This window comes from Passer domesticus, chromosome 28 (assembly GCF_036417665.1).
Source record: "Passer domesticus isolate bPasDom1 chromosome 28, bPasDom1.hap1, whole genome shotgun sequence".
NCBI lineage: Eukaryota > Metazoa > Chordata > Aves > Passeriformes > Passeridae > Passer > Passer domesticus.
Genome location: NC_087501.1, coordinates 3,915,818 through 3,935,043, shown reverse-complemented (window position 1 = coordinate 3,935,043; position 19,226 = coordinate 3,915,818). Strand labels below are relative to the sequence as shown.

The 19,226-nt window shown below is 50.6% G+C and overlaps 1 protein-coding gene across 2 annotated transcripts in view; it reads right to left on the bottom strand.

Moving 5' to 3' along the window:
* The window catches only part of PPP3CC (protein phosphatase 3 catalytic subunit gamma), a 42,780-nt gene that overhangs the window by 23,211 nt on the left and 343 nt on the right, over positions 1 to 19,226 (bottom strand). For both annotated transcript variants that reach the window (XM_064400340.1, XM_064400341.1), the window contains exons 2-3: positions 2,406 to 2,603; positions 2,044 to 2,168 (exon numbers count right to left, since the gene is read on the bottom strand). In XM_064400340.1, coding sequence (XP_064256410.1) covers positions 2,044 to 2,168; positions 2,406 to 2,603 — 323 coding nt within the window. The remainder of the gene's footprint in view (positions 1 to 2,043; positions 2,169 to 2,405; positions 2,604 to 19,226) is intronic.

Below are 19,226 nucleotides of genomic sequence, written 5' to 3'. Positions count from 1 at the left end.
CCTTGGGATTTGTGGCATTTGCTAAGAGCTGTCCCTTCCTGTCCCATCCCAGCTCTCCACTGAGCCAGCAGCAGCCACGGGGCTGCTCCCAATCCTTTTGGGCTCCACTCCATCCTTTGTCCTCCCAGTTTCTTGGGCATGGAATCCCCGGGAGCTGCCACAGCCCAGGTGACTTCTGCTCCTCTCTCCTGACCCCATTCCAGGTTGCAGAGGGAAGCAGTGGCTCAGGCCCTTTCTCCTCCTGCTCCATCCTGACTCCTGCAGCTTTTCCAACATTTGCTTCCCACTGGTGGGTCCTGTTGGAACCCTGGATGCTGAGAATTTTAAACTTTCTGTGCTGAAAGGTACAGACTCACAAGAGAACTCTACATTTGACCTGAGGCTGTGGAAAAGACTTCCAAAATTAATTGATAACACCGAGATTACAGGTGTGGAGTTGGTTAGAAGTGTGTGATATCACAGAGTAGAAAACTTAAGAGTTTAAAGTTTTAGAATCTAGAAATAAATATAAAGCAAGATAAAAGTTTTAGGGCAGAGACAAGTTATTCTTTACCTTCTTCTTCATGGGTTTGGTATTTTGTAATTAGACAGAAAAGTCCACATTACAAGCTTTGAAAGATCAGTTATTAAGTTAAAAAGGAAAATAATCTAAGTGTCATTTCTTAATTAGACAGTTTAGTCTTAAAAGACCTTGTAACAAGAGTTAGCCATTTTGTGCCTTACTAATAAAAAGCTACAAAACTCAGAGTTGTAAGACTATTTCACTGATAAAAAATAATAAACACCTAAGCCCAAACATGAACCACCCCAACCTGCAGAACCCACAGGATCCTGCTGCCTGCAACAGCACCATCAAGTGTCCCTCTTGTGTCCCTGAGTGACAGCTCCAAGTGACATTAGAACCACCCCAGAGGGCAGAGGATAGGCATTAACCCCATCACTGCCACTGCCCGGGGATCCAAAGGTGGGGACATCATGTTCCTGCCCAAAATCCCACTGGGAGTTATCAGCACTGCCTTCACCCCATGCAGAACTGCACTGGAGGGCAAATCCAGCATGAGAGACCTGGGTTGGGTGTTTGGGCTGACTCTCAGCTGGATTTGAACTCATTCTGGGCTCTATTTTACTGATTTGGAGCTGAATTTTACTGATTTGGAGCTGTATTTAATAGTTTCTGAGCTGTGCTTTATTGTGCTGCATTTGAACTGATATGGAGCTGAATTTTAGTGATTCTGAGCTCAATTTTAGTGATTCTGAGCTGAATTTTATTGAGCTACATTATAATTTATTCTGAATTGGATTTTACTGATTCTGAGCTGTATTTTACTGATTTGGAGCTGTGTTTAATTGATTCTGAGCTGTATTTTATTGTGCTGGATTTGAACTGATTCTGAGTTGAATTTTACTCATTCTGAGGTGTATTTTATTGAGATACATTTGAATTCATTCTGAGCTGAATTTTACTGATTTGGATCTGTATTTGAGTGATTTTGAGCTGCATTTAATTGATTCTGAGCTGTATCTAACTGATTTTGAGTTGCCTTTTAGCTATTCTGAGAGGTATTAAACTGATTTGGGGTTGTATTTAACAGATTCTGAGTTGCACTTAATTGATTCTGATCTGAATTTTATTGATTCTGAGCTTAATTTGAACTGATTTTGAGCTGGTTTAAACTGATTCTGAGCTGTATTTTACTGAGCTGCATTTGAACTGATTCTGAGCTGAATTTTACTGATTCTGAGGTGTATTTCACTGAGCTACATTTGAACTGATTCTGAGCTGAATTTTACTGATTTGGATCTGTATTTTATTGATTCTGAGCTGCATTTAATTGATTCTAAGCGGAATTTTACTGATTTTGAGCTGTATTTTATTGACTCTGAGCTGCATCTTACTGATTCTGAGCTGAATTTGAACTGATTCTGAGCTGAATTTGAACTGATTTTGAGCTGGTTTTAACTGACTGAGCTGCATTTTAACTGAAGTTCAACACTTTGGGTTCCTTTAGCCCCAGCACCCCCAAGCTCCACTTCCTTGGTCACCTCTATACTGAAGTAGCCTCTGTCCACGTAGTCCCCCAGGAAGAGGTAGCGGGTGTTATTGGGTGATCCTCCCACTTCAAACAGCTTCATCAGGTCAAAGAACTGCCCGTGGATGTCACCACACACTGGGGGAGGAAGAACAGCACAAAAGAGGGACAGAATTACCACGCTAAGAAAAGCAAGGTCACGACAGCAGCGAGGAGCAGAGCGAGCACCGGCAAAATCCTCTTCTTCTGAGAGCTCAGCAGAGTTAAAAAACCTCGTGGGTGGAAAGAACAGGGCAAAAAAAAAAAAAAAAAACCAAAAAAACCCTGCTGGGGTTATCGAGGTTGTTATTCAGGAATTGAGCCACGAGCTCTGACCTGTGATTGGAGCCTCCACCTCGATCATGGTCTTCTCGTGCCTCAGGATGGCGGCGCCGTCGTTGATGATTTTCAGCGCCGCGTCCTCCTCCAGCCGCCCTTCCTTCACCAAGTGGCTCTTGAGGACGTCGAGCCTCGGTTTCCCATCCTCAAACACCTCCTTCAGAGTGAGCCGCTGCGTGGGAGGGAACGGGACAGCTGCAAAGGCAAGGGGAGGGAAGGAGTCAGCAGCACGGCGACAGGGAACGACAGGCTTTGCTCCCGAGCCTCCAGCTGCCACCCAGAAATGGAATTCCCACTGAAATGATGCTCCCGAGGAGTGAGAGAAGAGCTGGGCTGCCAGAGCTGCTGGATTCACCCCTCAGCTTGGTTAAAATCCCTCTTGGTGCAGCCTAAATGCCACCTGTGGCTGTGCCAGAGCTGCAATGCCCAGGGGACAGTCAGCGCTCGAAGCCAGAACAGATTCCATGGAAATACCAGCAAAAGCAGGAAAAGCAGCAACCAGTGAGCCAGGCAGGAGGACCAACAGGTAAAATCTTTGCTTATCAGGAAATCACACAGCCCCAAAAAGCAGAATTTGCTTCCCTTCACCCCAATACGTCATAAAGCTTCACCCCCGAAAAGCAGAATTTGCTCCTCCCTGCCCCAGTACTCAAAAACCTTCCCCCTCAAAAAGAATTTGCCCCTTTTCACCTCAATACTTCAAAAAGCTTCACCCCCAAAAAGCTGAATTTGCCCTTCTCTGCCTCAAACACCTGAAGAAGTTTCACCTCCAAAAAGCAGAATTTGCTGCCCTTCACTCCAATACCTCAAAAAGCTTTATCCCCAAAAAGCAGAATTTTCCCTTCTCTGCCCCAATACCTCATAAAGCTTCACCCCAGAAAGAATCTGCTCCTTTTCACCTCAATACTTCAAAAAGCTTCACCCAAAAAGCAGAATTTGCTCCTTTTCACCCCAATACCTCAAAAACCTTCACCCCCAAAAAGCAGAATTTACCTTTTCCTGCCCCAATACTTCAAAAAGTTTCACCCCAAGCTTAGAAATTGGAAATCTTGATGGAATCCAATATTTAAGGTAAGTTAAGGCCTCAGCTATTTGCAGCATGTTCCTTAGTTTTTAACTCTGGATGGAAAATACCCCATCAAATACTGTTATATTGTTATTATTGTTATTATTATTATTACTATTATTATTATTATTATCAGTATCATTATCATCATTATTCCGCGGTAGGGAATAGGATGGTGTGGGAGAATGTGACCTCTAGCAGAAATTAAGTAAAAAAAAAAAAAAAAAAAAAAAAAAGCAGAGTTTTCAGTAAAAATCTGAATTCCTCATCTCCCTTCTCCCAGGCCTGGCTAATTAAAAAAAGATGGGAGCATGCATGACCCTGGTGTAATATTTAATGGCTGGGTAGTGTCTTGAATTAAAATTAATTCCAGGAAGGAGGCCTGGATGTTTGGGAAGAACTGGGAATAAAACCCCAAGCGTGTGGCCTGGCTGCAATCCGTGCAGTGATGGGAATCTTCTGCCAGGGATCCCCTCAGATCCTCCAATTGCTCCCCAAATCAGTGAGAGCAGGATTTCCTCACCCTCTGGGGTTCTTCCAGCACCCCCTGGCCATGGTGGGACCAGAACCATTCCAGGCACAGCTGGGATGAGGAGGAGATGCTGGATGGGGTTTGCTTTGGGATGCTCCAGCCAGAGCTCAAGAAAAGCCTCTCACCCCAGTGCAGACCCCACAGGGAGCTGGCAGCACCCCCCAGCCTCGGGGACAAGGCACAAACCTCCCCCAAAATGTGCTGGAAGCTCTGCAGTCTGCAGATGGAAACACCATCCCACCCTTACCTGGCACCCCCAAAATATCCCAAAATCTGGAATGCACCGGGGCTTTCACGGGGATTTGAGTCTGGGTGTGAGCAAGCACCTCCAAAAACCTCTGAGAGCCACTGGATAATGAACCATCCTTCCATCATTGTGCTTCTCCTGGGAGCGTGGAAGGCAGAGTCACACCCCCAGGAAAATACCTGGGATGGAAATCAAACCCCTGGATGCAAACCAAACCCCTGGATCAAACCAAACCCCTGGATCAAACCAAACCCCTGGATCAAACCAAACCCCTGGATCAAACCAAACCCCTGGATGCAAACCAAACCCCTGGATCAAACCAAACCCCTGGATGCAAATCAAACCCCTGGATCAAACCAAACCCCTGGATGCGAACCAAACCCCTGGATCAAACCAAACCCCTGGATGCAAACCAAACCCCTGGATCAAACCAAACCCCTGGATGCAAACCAAACCCCTGGATCAAACCAAACCCCTGGATCAAACCAAACCCCTGGATCAAACCAAACCTCTGGATGCAAACCAAACCCCTGGATGCAAACCAAACCCCTGGATGCAAACCAAACCCCTGGATCAAACCAAACCCCTGGATCAAACCAAACCCCTGGATCAAACCAAACCCCTGTCCTCATCCACCACCCAGCAAAGACTGGTGAGGCCACACCTTGAGGGCTCTGTCCAGCTCTGGGAGCCTCACTGAGGGCTGGAGTGAATCAGAGAAGGGAACAGAGCTGGGGAAGGGGCACCAGGAGAGGCTGAGGGAGCTGGAAATACCTCAAAAAGCCTCACTCCAAAAAAAGCAGAATTTGCCCCTCTTCACCCCAATACCTCAAAAAGCCTCACCCCCAAAAAGCAGAATTTGCTTTCCTTCACCCCAATACCTCACTCCAGGCACAAGAATGTGACTGGAGGAGAGGGTTTTGTAGCAAAAAGAGTGTGTTTTGTGTATCAAAACCAGTGTGGTGGCAGCTGCAGAAGGGCAGGGATTGTCCCTGTGCTGGGCACTGGGAGGTGCCTCGAGGGCTGTGCCCACTTCTGGTCCCCTCACTGACACTTGGAGGGGCTGGAGTGAATCCAGGGCAGGGAACAGACCTGGGATGGGGCTGGAGCCCCAGGAGAGGCTGAGGGGGCTGGGAAGGGGCTCAGCCTGGAGAAAAGGGGGGACCTTGTGGCTCTGCACAGCTCCTGCCAGGAGGGGACAGCCGGGGGGATTGGGATCTTATCCCAGGGACAGGAGCGGAGGGAACGGCCTCAGGCCGTGCCAGGTTGGACTTCAGCAGGAATTTCTTCCTGGAAAGGGCTGTTAAATATAGGAAGGGATTGCCCAGGGAGGGTTGGAGTGCCCACCCTGGGGGTGTCCAAGGAACACCTGGAAGTGGCACTCAGCACTCTGGGCTGGTGACAAGGTGGGCACTGGGCACAGCTTGGACCTGGTGATCCTGGAGCTCTCTTCCAACCTGAAGGAGCCCGTGAGACACTAAAATATTGAATTGTGAATTTTCCAGGACAGAGCTGGCCAAATAACACAGGGAGAAGAGCGGCGGCTCCCTTTTAAATGCAAATCCAGCAGCAATTTACCCTGAAAACCCCCAAGAGGAAAGGCAGAGAGGCGGCACAAGAGATTCTTTACAGCTGAACATCAATTTTCAAATCACAGAACTGCAGGAGTGGCTCTAATGAAAGGGGAGCTGGTGCCTGCAAGGAGGTGGCCCCACTTCCATCGATCCCTTTGGAAGTTGTGCTCTGTGTCCCACGTGCCTGGAACGCTCCTGAGCCTTCCCACCAAGCTGACAATGAAACCAGACCTGCTTAAACCAACACGGGCTGGAGCAGGGCTTTTTCTGCATCCACTGCTCAGCTCTGCTTCAAAAGGAAAAAAAAAAAAAGACCTTTTTGGAGATGGATGAAAAAATAATTTTGAAGGATTTTTCGGCTCTGGGTCACTGCAGGGTTGGCAGAGCTGGGGGAGGAAATGAGGGAAGATATGGGGCTGGCACCAACAGGATCAGCTGGGATGAGGGAGGGCAAAAGGAAGGAAAAAGGTGGAAATGCAAGTCCAGGACTTGGAATGAGGGATTTTTTGGGACACTGAGAGGCTGGAAAATGATTTGTAAGTGTTACAAACCTTGTGGTTGTTCTGGCATCTGACTCCAAAGGGAGCCAGGGAGCACTTGGAGGGCAAATGATTTACAAGGAAGAGAAGAGGGAAATAGAAACCCTCCACCTCCACACTCCCCAGCACTCCAGCATGGCCAACTCCTCTGGAGCCACACCAAGGGAGTGAGAAGCCCCAGCAGTGGGGCTGGAGAGCTCAGCAAAGGTGGGATGTGACCCCAGGACAGCACTGCCCATCCAGAGAGCCAGGGAAGCGCCTGCCTTTGCCTCTTCCTGGTGGCCCCAGTGAGCAAAGTTATGCAAGATCAAATCTGAGGCTCCAGCCAAGAACTTTTATGTAAGTTCCCTGGAGCTGGGCACCACCAGGAACTGGCTCCTCCTTGGCTCTGCCAGGGGTTCAGCCACCCCACTTTAATGAAATACCTGGATTTTATCCTTCTCCATGCTCCATTCTCTTGGACAGGAGGGAGAGGATGCTCCTGCAGCCAGGCAGGGCTCTCCAACAGTGGGAACAGCCCTGGGAGCAACCTGACCTGGAATTTTGTACCTCCAGGGCACTGAGAAGGGTGGAGAGACTCACCCAGTTCCTGCTCCTGTCTGAAAAATGAGGAGATAAATCCTTATCTCACACACACAGAAAAAAAAACCCAGAGCTGTGGAATGGCTTGGGATGGAAGGAGCATCCACTCTCCCAGGTTGCTCCAAGCCCCATCCAACCTTCCAGGGACACTTCCAGGGATCCAGGGCAGCCACAGCTCCTCTGGGAATTCCATCCCAGCCCCTCCCCACCCTCACAGGGAAGAATTCCTTCTCTACACCCACCCTAAATTTCCCCTTTCAGCTCAAATCCATTGCTCCTGTCACTGCAATTCCATGGCTGGTCCTGGTTAAGCTCATCCTCAGAGCCAGCCACCAATTAATTAATGAAAATGATGAATAAACCACTCCCAACATTCCAAGAATGAAACCCTGTGACCTCTGTGCCACCTTCTCTCCGCACACAAACCCGGGTGCTGCACCCAGTCTTGTTTGAACAGTGAAATCTGCAGGGCTGGGGTTTATAAATCCTCCAAGGGCATCCAAACCCACGGCCAGGAAAAGGCAATTCCTGCCCCACCAACAGGACACGTGCTGAGGGCCAACCCACAACAAAAGGACACAAAAGCAAGCGAAGTTTGAGGTGTGAAATGGATTTAAAAAAGGTCAGGTGTGCCCAAGGGAAAACGAAAAGGAAATTAAAAGGAAAATCAAAGGGATCTCTTTGCTGGACTCCAGGGCAAGATTCCATTTCCTGCCAAATTAACACAGATTTTATTTGCCAGGCCACGAGCAAAGGGGGCATTTGCAACACTCTGAGAGGACATGGATAGTTCAGAATGAAAGAATTTGGGGAAAAGCTGCTTTTCCACCACCAGCAACGCTCATCCCTCAGTGCCAGACAAAAATCCCACAGCAAAAAAAAAAATCCCATTCCTCCCTACCTCTGTCCTTAAAATGCACTTAAAACTGAGCTTCATCAGGGCTGCCCCATCCCCACCTCCAGGCAGAGCAACCAGTGATCCACAAATGATTGTTTATACATCCCAGAGTCCCTTGGATGGCTGCAGGGAGCAGCTGAGGCGGATTCATTACTGAAAAAGGAGCAGGAGCTCCGTGCCTGCAGTGCCTGCTGGCCAGACGCTGCTCCCGGGGGCTGCAGGGAAAAGGGATCCCCTCAGTCCCCCCAAAATAACCCCACAGGATCCGAAATTCACCACAACAAACTCCTGCTGCACATCTGGGAGGGAATCCAAACAAAGCCCCTTCCCTGCTTCTCCTCAGCACACAGCAGATGGTGAGAGATGCACTTTGCAGCAAAAAAAAGCACATTTTGGGGTAAACCCCAGGATTTGGACACTGAGGAAGCTGGATGGGCTGGCAAAGGTGGAAACATTCCCAGGAAAAGTCCACCCAAACCCCTGTGAAAGGGAGAAGAAGCTCCAGGGCTGAGCTGGGCACAGCACGAGCAGCAGGGTGGGGGGGTTTTTTTCCCCCCCTCTTTCCCAATTTCCAAACAGTCCAATGTTATTTTTATCCCAGATTTTATTCCCATTCACACCTAACCTACATTCATCTATTCACAGCTGAGTCTGGGGCTCGGAGGGAATCATGTGCAGAAATCCAGCACAGCAAGGCCACAGAAATGGCATTTTTTTTTGCTGGGAAAAAGGTGGATTTTCAGCTTTCAGAGTCACTAACAGGGAACAAACCCTTGGAGGCAGGGGATGGATGTCACTGTCACTCCAGCCACCCTGCTTTTCCTGCTGCTCCATTCCAGCTGCAGAACAAAATCAAGGACAGGCTGGATCCCAGCAGCTGGGAGGTGCTGGAATCCCAGAATTATCCAGCTTGGAAAAGCCCTCCAAGGTCATCAGTTCCAATCTGTGACCAATCCCCAGCTCAGAGCACTGAGTGCCAGGCCCAGGCATTCCTTGGAAACCTCCAGGGATGGGAATTCCACCACCTCCCAATGCCTGACCACTCTTTATCAGCAACCATCCTATTTTCCTTGGAATAACCTTTCTTCTTCCCAAAAGGATTAAACCACAAGAATTTCTGGTCGTTAAACACAAGATTTTCTTTGCTTTAAGAATCCCCACCCGGGTTTCTGGGAGGTTTTTCCTCCCCTGAGGTGCCCTGATGTGAGAACCTGCAGAACCAGGTGTGTGTGAGCTCGATATCCTGATTTTTCCAAGCTTGGATCAAGCCCTGACAAATAATCTGTGTCATTTTCCAGGGCTGGCACAGGCAGCCTGACCCTGCCATGGCACAGAACTGTTCGTTCCAGCTGCAGGAACTCTGTGGAAAAAAAAAAAAAGGAAAAAAAAAAAAAGCTTCATCACCTTCCACCTGAGGAAATAATTAACTTCTCCCTTATTAAAATAAACATTAATGCCAAAGAAAAATCTCCAAATAGAGTAAATACCTTCTTGTATAAAAGGAGCAAGAGCCAGGAATTATTATTATAATATTATTATTGCCATTTCCATCTGTTTTCCCCCAAATTTTTGCATGTTCCAATCCTTTTTTGCTCTGGGTGAGGAACCTCCAGATTTCAGAAGCTCCAGAGACTCCCAAATAGAGGGGAAATAAAAAATTCCAGAGTGCTGCTTCTCAGCCCTGGAAGTGCTGCAGGAAGACCCTGAGATTTGGGGTTATCTGAATTCCTCTGGAACAGCAGCTCCTTGGAATGGATGGAGTTTATAACGTCCCAGTTTTATCCAGAACTCCTCGGAGCTGAACCCGACCTCCCAGGGTGCTTCTGCTTTGGAGAGCTGGCTCTGATCCTCACCTGCAGCCACGGATTCCTTTTTGTAGGACAACCAGAATTATCTCCTCACAATAACCCTAAAAATACCTGCATTGTAGGAGCTGAATGAATGATTTCTTCGAAGGGGACAGTCACAGCCAGCCCGAAGCAGAGCTGGGCTGAAGCAGCGGAGCCGCTCCCAGCGGCAGATCTGTCCCTGCCTCACCAACTCCCAGGAGTAACACCCAAAATGTGAGGCCACGCTGGGAGAAGCTGGCAGGCCCCGGGGCTGAGCAGGAGCCAGGTGCATTTAAGGCTAAAAAAAGCAGGTGACAGCTCTGTGTATGGAAATGCAAACACAAACAGAGCGCAGCCCGGCCGCGCTCACGGCTCCCACGGAAACACGGGACACGGAGCCAAGAGGCTCAAAACCCACACAGACCTAGGCCCAGCCAGGCATCTCCAAGGAAATAGCACACAACCACAGAATGGTTTGGCTGGGAAGGGACCTTCAAGATGGACTTGGTCGCTTCCAGGGATGGGGCAGGCACAGATTTTCTGGGAAAAGCATCCCAGTGCCTCGCCACCCTCAGAGGGAAGAACCAGACTCTGCAACCTCACAGCTCCCTGAACTGTGCTCACTGCTCCTCAAACCTTTGGGGTAGCAGGTGATTGTCCTGGTTCTGCTGGGAATTTGGCCAGTGAACAGGGAGGCCAGGACCAACCAAGGTGCCTTTGCTGAGGAGGATTCCCCAGCAGAGCTGAGGGCCAAGGTGTTGCCCTGGCTGCCGACTGCAGAGGTGCTGGTGATGGTCCCACGAGGTGGAGCTGGAACTCTGCTCCCGCTGGAGCCGGGCAGGATTAAACCCAGGAGGGGTTAATTAGAGCAGAGGCGACTTAAGCCACAGCAGGCAGCAGCTCCCAGGCAGCAGAGCTGCTCACAAAGCCCTCCTGGCATGGCAGCCAGGGCTCCTCACACCCCACATCCCGCCCTGACTCTGGATCCGTGGTGTTGGTCTGGCTCCTGCCCCCACCAACGTTCCCCGAGGATCAGAGACCTCAAAAATACTCTCAGTGGGCACCCTCAGGCTCCCTGGAGTGCTGAAATCCACATTTGCTCGCAAGGCCCATCAAGTTTCCAGCTCAGATTTGGCTCCTGATGAGCGGCACTGATGCGGATTTGCCTGGGATTGTCATTGAGCCAATCAGTCCAGAGCTGAGTCCTCTGCCAGGGATGTGGGCTCGGGACATCACCGAGTGCCAGCTCACCAAGCAGAGCCCAAAACCCTCCAATTCCAGCCTGGAAGTCCTCTCTCTTTGAGACCCTCCAGCTTTACAAACTTTGCAGAGGTTAAAAATCAATGTATTCCCAGAAAATTATCACTTGACAAACCTGGAGTCTCACTCTCATCAGTGGGATTCCAGGGAGCTGCTGCAAAGCCTGAGGAAAAAAGGAAAAAAGGAGGGGGAAAAAAGAAGGAGGAAAAAAGAAGGAGGAAAAAAGAAGGAGGAAGAAAAAGGAAAAAGAAGGAGGAAAAGGAGGAGGAAAGAAGAGGAGGGAAAAGGAGGAGGAAAAGGAGGAGGAGGAAAAAAGAGGAGGAAAAAAGAAGGAGGAAAAAGGGAAGAGGAGAGAAAAGGAGGAGAGAAAAGGAGGAGAGAAAAGGAGGAGAGAAAAGGAGGAGAGAAAAGGAGGAGAGAAAAGGAGGAGAGAAAAGGAGGAGAGAAAAGGAAGAGAGAAAAGGAAGAGAGAAAAGGAAGAGAGAAAAGGAAGAGAGAAAAGGAAGAGAGAAAAGGAAGAGAGAAAAGGAGGAGAGAAAAGGAGGAGAGAAAAGGAGGAGAGAAAAGGAGGAGAGAAAAGGAGGAGAGAAAAGGAGGAGAGAAAAGGAGGAGAGAAAAAGAGGAAAAAGGAAGAAAAAGGAAGAAAAAGGAGGAGGAGGAAAACAGAGGAGGAAAAAGGAAGAAGAAGGAGGAAAAGAAGGAGGAAGAGAGGAGGAAAAGGAGGAGGAAAAGGAGGAAGTTTAGAGCAAACAGCTGCAGTAACTTAAAAAAAAAAAAGTGAGCTCCCCAAAGGAGCAGGGAGGGGATTCCTAGATGTCAGCAGGCAGGGAAATTCACCACCTGTTTGCCAAGGTTCCAGCTCGGCCACTAATAGCTCATTAATGGAGGCACAGCGGGGTTTTGTGGAAAAGGCAAATCCCGGGAATGTGAACCCGACCCTGCCACGGCTCCCGAGGGGCTTCTGGAGCCCATTTCCAAGCTGCTCTAAGCAAACACAGCTCTGTGTCCTCCCAGGATCTCGCTCCAGGGAACAGGCTGATCCACGTGGGAATCCTGGACAAAGCACCCCCAGAAATATTCCTGCTGGAGCAGCCAGTGTGTGCAAAAAGTGGTCAGAGCACGGAAAAATGGGAAATGTGAGCACAAAATGATGGATCTGGACACAATCAGGGCCTTGGGTTCTCGTCTCTTCCCATCTCAGGCCTCAAACCCTCACCCTGAGTGGGATTCTCACTGGATCCAGCTGCTGTGGATAAAATATTCCTTGCAAGGTGCCCGTTCCCAGGTTTGGGAATATTTGTACCCACACATCACCTCAGACCACACCGAGGTGCTGGTGGCCCAAAGGGAGCTGCAAAAATTCCTTTCAGAGGAATTCAAACCTTCCCAGTGGCCACCCTGGACATCAGCCAGAGTAGTTTGTTTGCAAACCAAAAATCAGCCCCCCAAAAATTTGGATAAATCAGCCCCAGAGCTGCATGTGCCAGGGATGGAGCAGGATGAGAGAAGCCTCCAGCTGCTGCTGAAGCAGCAATTCCAGCTCTGTGCCCTGGTCACTCTTCCTCCAGGAAACCCTCGTGGTATTTTTCCAAGACATCACCTTTGGGATAATATTCTGTTTGAGAAGCCATTTTATCACATCTTGCTATGCTCAGCAGCTGATAAAAGGGAATATTTTGTGGAGCAATCTAGGTTGACACCGCTTCTTCCTGTTCTCCTGAAATTCACTCTGAACCACTGGGGAAATTTGTCCTGGGAAAGAAATCCTCTTTGGAGCAGGGAAAGTGCTTCAAACTCTTATTTTACAGGCCCACCATGCCAAAAGGAACCCCCAGGTGGAAGACTGGTGGAGAATTTTGGAGAAACAACCCCCCTGAGCTCTTCAGGGAGATCCCAGAACCCCAGAAAGGTTTGGGCTGGAAGGGACTTTTAGGATCACCTGCTCCCACCCCTGCCCTGATGTTCCCACCAGGCAGCAGTGAGGCTGTTTCAGAGGCTGGAAAATCAGGAGAACAGCCTGGACAGCCCAACATTCCTCCTCCTCCTCCTCCCCCTGCCAGGAAAATCCTTCAAATCTGCACTGAGATTTCCTTTTCTTTCGAGCACCCACCCTCCATCCTCCACCTCACTCTGCCCCAGCCCTCACTCCCTCTGCCCCGTGCTTGCTGTCCTGAGGTGTTTTCCCAGGATATCTGCAGATTCCCCATCCCTGGAAGTGTCCAAGGCCGGGCTGGATGGGGCTTGGAGCAACGTGGGAGAGTGGAAGGTGGAATGAGACAATCTTTAAGATCCTTTTCCAACCCAAACCATTCCAGGATTCCACACCTGACCCGGCTCCTTGGCAGGGCAATCCCGGCCTCCAGGATCCCCTGGGAGCCCCTGGGAGCCAAGCCCTGCATTATGGGATGGCTGTGATGCCTTGACGTGGCCTGTTCCCTCACTCCTGCTGCCTAATGATGTCGGATTCCATCAGGACCCGAGCCATCCCTGCTGTAAACACGGGATGGGCCAGGGAATACCTGGAAAAGCGGCCAAGCTGGGAAGGATCCCGGACAAATATAGATCCCCGAGGAGTATCTTTAGATTAGCAGGCAGCTCTGCCCCCACTGAGACCCCAGGATTTACCTAAATAGCTCCTTCAGCACAGCCCAGCGCTCAGAGCTATTTTAAGCCAGCACCCTGCCCTACTTCCTAAGGAGCAGCCTTCCCTTCTCCTGCCTGTGCAGCCAGAGCAGCCCCAAACCCACTGCTCTCTCCACCCTGGCACCTTTCATTACATAAAAAAATACCCTTTTGCCACGGCATCCAATTAATCTGGGCTCATTTATTGCCACAAGGCCCTTCACGGCCTCGAGCAGGGCGAATGGGATTGACCTTTCCCAGGCAGAAAAATGACATTAAACAGGGAATCCTGAGGAGCACGACCTTCCCCACTGCCCTGCCCGCCCGGTATTCCCAGAGGGAAGGGATAAACCCCAGCCCAACCCACCTGCCCTGATGCTTTATCACTGTTCCCCAACGGTGTTCTGTGCCCCAGGCTGGGTTTGGGGCTTGCCACCAGCATTTCTGTTAATTAGCACATTCATTAGCGTGTTTATTAGCCAGCAGAGTATCCCAGCATCAGAGATCTGGCAGTTTGAGCCCAAAATGAGGCAGCTCTGGCTCTGTTTGGGGCATCCCAGGAACACTCTGGAGAGGAACAGCTTCTGTTATCCCAAGACATTTGCCTCTGGATTTGTTTTTGGGATGAAATGCCACAAGATCCAGCAAAATCAGCCCCAAACCAGCCCCTTTTCCCAGCACATCCCATTGATGGATAACAAAGCATCTTTCCTGTTTGTATATAACAATAATAAGAATATTGGAATTACTTGGTCAAGATTTGGGTTTTTTTCTGGAAACCCCCCCAAAACACCACGTTCCCAAGTAATTCCATGGGATCCCATGGGGTTCCTGCTTTAAGGACTGCCTCACCCCACACCTCCTTGAGCTCTGTCCAGCCAAGTTGCTGGATTATGACACAACTTGCTTTTTAGGGATCCCCCTCCACGTCTTGACCCTGCCGGCATTCACACTTTTCCCTTGGCATCCCAAGGTCCGAGCACATGGACCTTGGCCTTTATTCCATTTTTAGCCATTTTCAGAGCTCCTTTTCCCCCTAGGTATCCTTTAATTCCCGCAAGACATCAACACTAAACAAGCCAAACCAAGCAGTGAGTTTAAAACCCCACAATCTCCTTGAAATTTAAGATTTCCTCAATTAAAAAGCAACTTTGACTTTCGTATCGGCGCTTGCTCCACGACGAAAATTCCCAACACCTCCCAACCTGGAGAATATCCAACACTCGAGCTTCCAGAGTTGTAGATGATATTAAAAACAAGGTGGGAAGAAAGCTGCACATTTCTCATCCCCCAAAAGCATCTTGAGGCAGAGAGATGAACTGGAGCAGCCTCTGAACTCTCTGAGGAGGCAGCGACTGAGCTGAGCCTGGCTTGGGGCTCCCCAGAGGCTGCGGGAACAAATCCCGTGGGATTCTCTCCGTGCCTCCAGCAGCTCCAGAGGCACACACGGAGGAGGGAGAGGCTCCTCGGGTGTCATCCCACCTGGGCTGAGGGTGGAGGGGTCACTGAGGCTAGGGGATGTTCCCAAAAAACCTTGGCTGGGTGTGAAACAGGGCAGTGATAGCACGGGATTGTGGATTACGGAATGGGCTGGGGGATAAAAGGCCTTGAAATCACCTCAAAATCACCTCACTCCACCCCCCACCCCACTATCATTCCAAACCTTCCACTACCCCAGGGGGCTCCAAGGTGGAATTGTGGATTTTGGAATGGGCTGGGGGGTAAGGGGCCACAAAATCACCTCAAAATCACCTCATTCCACCCCCTACCCCGCTATCATTCCACAGCTCCCACTATCCCAGGGGGCTCCAAGGTGGAATTGTGGATTACGGAATGGGCTGGGGGATAAAAGGCCTTGAAATCACCTCAAAATCACCTCATTCCACCCCCTACCCCGCTATCATTCCATACCTCCCACTATCCCAGGGGGCTCCAAGCTGGCCTTGGGCATTTCCAGGGATCCAGGGGCATCCACAGCTTCTCTGGGAATTCCATTCCAGCCCCTCCTCACCCTCCCAGCCAGGAATTCCTCCCCAGCATCCCATTTATCCCTGCCCTCTGGCAGTGGGAAGCCATCCCTGGTCCCAAGTCCCTGTCCCTGCTGAAACACATCCGGGATGTTCCCACACAAAGTGGACACTGAAATTCCAGGGGTTTAAAATTCCCACACACACTTTCAGTGTCTTCCATTTGGGAAAAAAACCAGACTGGACGTGGAGAAAGGTGCCTGAAATTCCTTAAGAAAGGGCAGCAAACACAAGTAGGGAAAACCCAGCTGTGCCCAGGACACCTTTGGCCACAGCACCAGCCCCAGCTTTACAGCACAATTCCTGGGATTCACCCTCCTCAGAAAAGCAGGAAACCACTTCAGGAATCCCAGCCGGGCACTCTGGGGCAGGGTGGGAATTAGGGATGTCTCTGACTTCCAACATCAGCTCCAAAAAGTGGGCACTGGATCCAGGCTGCTCCGGCCCAGCAGCTTCCCAACAGTTTGTCCATGATACAAAAAATAATAACAACACATAGACAGAGAAAAATCCCAGTGGATTGTTTGCTCTGGTGTCTAAATACCAATATCTCAGGTTTTTAAAGGATTTGTCATGGAGGCAACTGGACACAGCTCTGCTTCCCTGAGGATTTTACACCTTCCAGCAGGAAGAATGGAGCAGGCACACAAAATTCAACCAAAAAACGAGCACAAAATTCAACCAAATACAACCAAAAAAGCTCTGCAGGTTTCTTTTAAACACCCTGAGCTCCAGGATCCATCCACTGCAGCAGCACCATTCCCACCTGCCTGAATAATGTGGATTTTGTAGGATGTGGATCCATCCATCCCATGGATCCAGCAGGTAATTCAAGCCCAAATTTTGGGCTGATGCAGACAACCAGACTCCCCAATCCCTCAGATTTCCAGCAGAACCTCCCCAAGTGCTCTTTGGAGACCGAAATTTGGACATTGATAGTCTCCATCACAATCAGTTTCTTGCAAAAGCAGCACCACAAAGTGCAATTATTGCCTCAAAATTTGAGGTATTAATAAAAAGGAACTCCTGACAAATCCCAAAATGAGAGATTTTTTAAAAAGCCACTCCTGACCTACCCCAAAAGCCAAGATTTCAGTTAAAAAATTTTTTGAAGCACCCAAAAATTGGAGATTTTCAAAAAAGCAATTCTTGGCCTACCCCAAAATTCAAGATTTTAATAAAAATCTATCCTTGACACACCCCAAAATTTGTGATTTTAATAATGAAGCTCTCCCAGTACAAGTTTTAGCCCAAAACTGTATTTCCTCTGACTAAACGTAATTACAGTTAAGGCGTTCTGCAGGGCCCAGGAGATGTAAATATATAGGTTAAACATAGTTAAAATTCCACATCCTACTTAATTGCAGGCACTTTCCACGGAACAAAATGAGCTTTTATCTTCACTTTTTAATTATTAATAACCACGAACAATGTCACCACCTTTAAACAATAACCCTGGCCTGAGAAGGAGGTATTTCTCCCCAAATTTCCACAGGCACTGAGTGCACCTGGGGCAATAAGAAGCAATCTTTGGGAGGATTTTGGGGCGATTTTGGGGCGATTTTGGGGCGAGCAGGCCCTGAGCCTCCACCCCACCTGGACAGGGATTAACGACAGCAATTAGCAGGATTTTTGTGGGGTTGCCAAAGCCCTGAGAGGGAGCAGGAGGATCCCTGACAGGGATTCCCGGGGTCTGGAAGCCCCAGGAATGGGGAGAGAGCCTGGATCCGGCCGCCTCAGCTGAATCATAATGGCTGCATTGCCGTTACCTTTCCCAAGCAAGGCCAACCTAAACACAGGCAGCTGCCTGGGATTTAGCAGGAGATTTACAGACAGCAGAGACCTACAAATCACCACGGCACACGCACGGCCCCGGAACACCCCGGATCCCCCCAAACCTGTGAGTGCTCTGGGATTATTCCCATTAAAACAAAACCCTCCCACCGTGGAGCTTCCCCGAGCCCGAGGGGCCTCCACGCTCCGGCTGCCACCCGGATCCCCTTTCCCTGGGTTTGAGGTTATTAACATCAAACATGTGATCGGCCACATGACAGGCTAAAGGCTAAAAAGGAAAAAAAAAAAAGAAAAGAAAAAAAAGAAATAAATAAAAAACGGCTTGGACGCATGCAGAGGGGAAGGGAGAGATGGCAGCGTGGTGGGTACACCTCCATGGCCGGGGATTACAACCATTCCTGGGAAATCGCTGCTTTCCAGCGGCCCGGAATGATGGAAGCCATGGCGGGAGGAGCTTTAATAACGGGGTGATTGTGTAACTTGGAGCCTCCCGGCGAAAGTTGAGGCACCCAGTGGATGTTCCTGGTGCATGGGGACGAGGATGGCACCGGATCAATTAGGGCAGCGAAATGTGCATCCCCCCCCAAGCCTCCTCCTCCTCCCGATCCAGGAGTTTCTCCGCTAACGTATTTCTCTCCTCATTAACTGCTTCGGTGTCTTCTGCTCTTTCCAAAATAGTACCTACTATAACGGGGCCGCAGAGGGGGCCAGCTGGCACCGCCGCGGGGCATCCAGACACCGAGCAGCGACTTGGGGGAGGAAAGACACGGGGGGCTGCCGGCATGAGGGCTCTCACCCCCCCTTCCCCAAACCCTGAGGGGAACCCCAGTTCCACCCAAAGCAGGGGCTCAGCGCCCCAGTCTAGGGGTGAGGCTCTTGGGGGGGCGATGAGGCCCAGGCCAGGATGGGGATTCCCCCCTCCCACCACAAGGGATGTCCCCTGCTGTCACCCCTCCCTGTCACCCCCAGCCATGCCCACAGAATGGAGGGAGGGGGCTGCATCCTCTTGGACCATGGGGGGCTAAAAATGCCCCCCTCACCCCTCAGCGCAGGTGCCCCCCAAGCCAAAGGCCCCTCAGCTCCCCTCAGAGGTCTCTGACCGAACAGGGGGTGTCCCCCCAGCCCGAGCCCCCCATCAGGGCTCTCCCTTCTGGGGGCTGTCCCACTGGACCCCCCCTCCAGCTGCTCCAGGCCTCCCCCTCCCCTCTCTCCTGGGGATGACCCCCCCAAACCACGCTCTGACCCGATTTTCCAGCCTCCCCCCAATCTCACCTCACTCAGGGGATGACCCCCCCCAAAACCAGAGTCATCCCTAATGGGGGTCACCCACCAGAACACCCCCTCCCCAGCACTCCGGGCACCCCCCAGGCCCTCCTTTAACGGGGGTGCCCTGCCAGAACAGCCCCCCAAAACCACGCTGCCCCCGCCCTTTCTCGGTTCTCCCCAACCTGGGACCCCCCCTCAAAGCAGGCTCCCCCTCCAGAACAGGCTCCCCTCGCCCAAACCAGGCATCCCCCTCCCTTTCTCCGGGTTTCCCCAGCCGGGGGGGCTCCGCTAACCGGGGGACCCCCCCCAAACCAGGTATACCCCCCTATTTCTCGGGAATATCCCCCTAAACCAGGCTCCCCCTCCTCCCATACCGCCCTCCCTCCCTCTCCTTTCTCCGGGCTCCTCCAGCCTGGGGACCCCCAAATGAGCCTCCCTCCCTTTCTCCGGGCTCCCCCACTTTGGAGACGCCCCCCCTTTAACCACGCTCCCCCCTCTTTTCTGGGGTCTCCCCCAGCCTGGAATCCCCTCCCTAAAACCACGCTTCACCCCCCCCCCCCCACTTCCTCCGGCCTCCCCCAA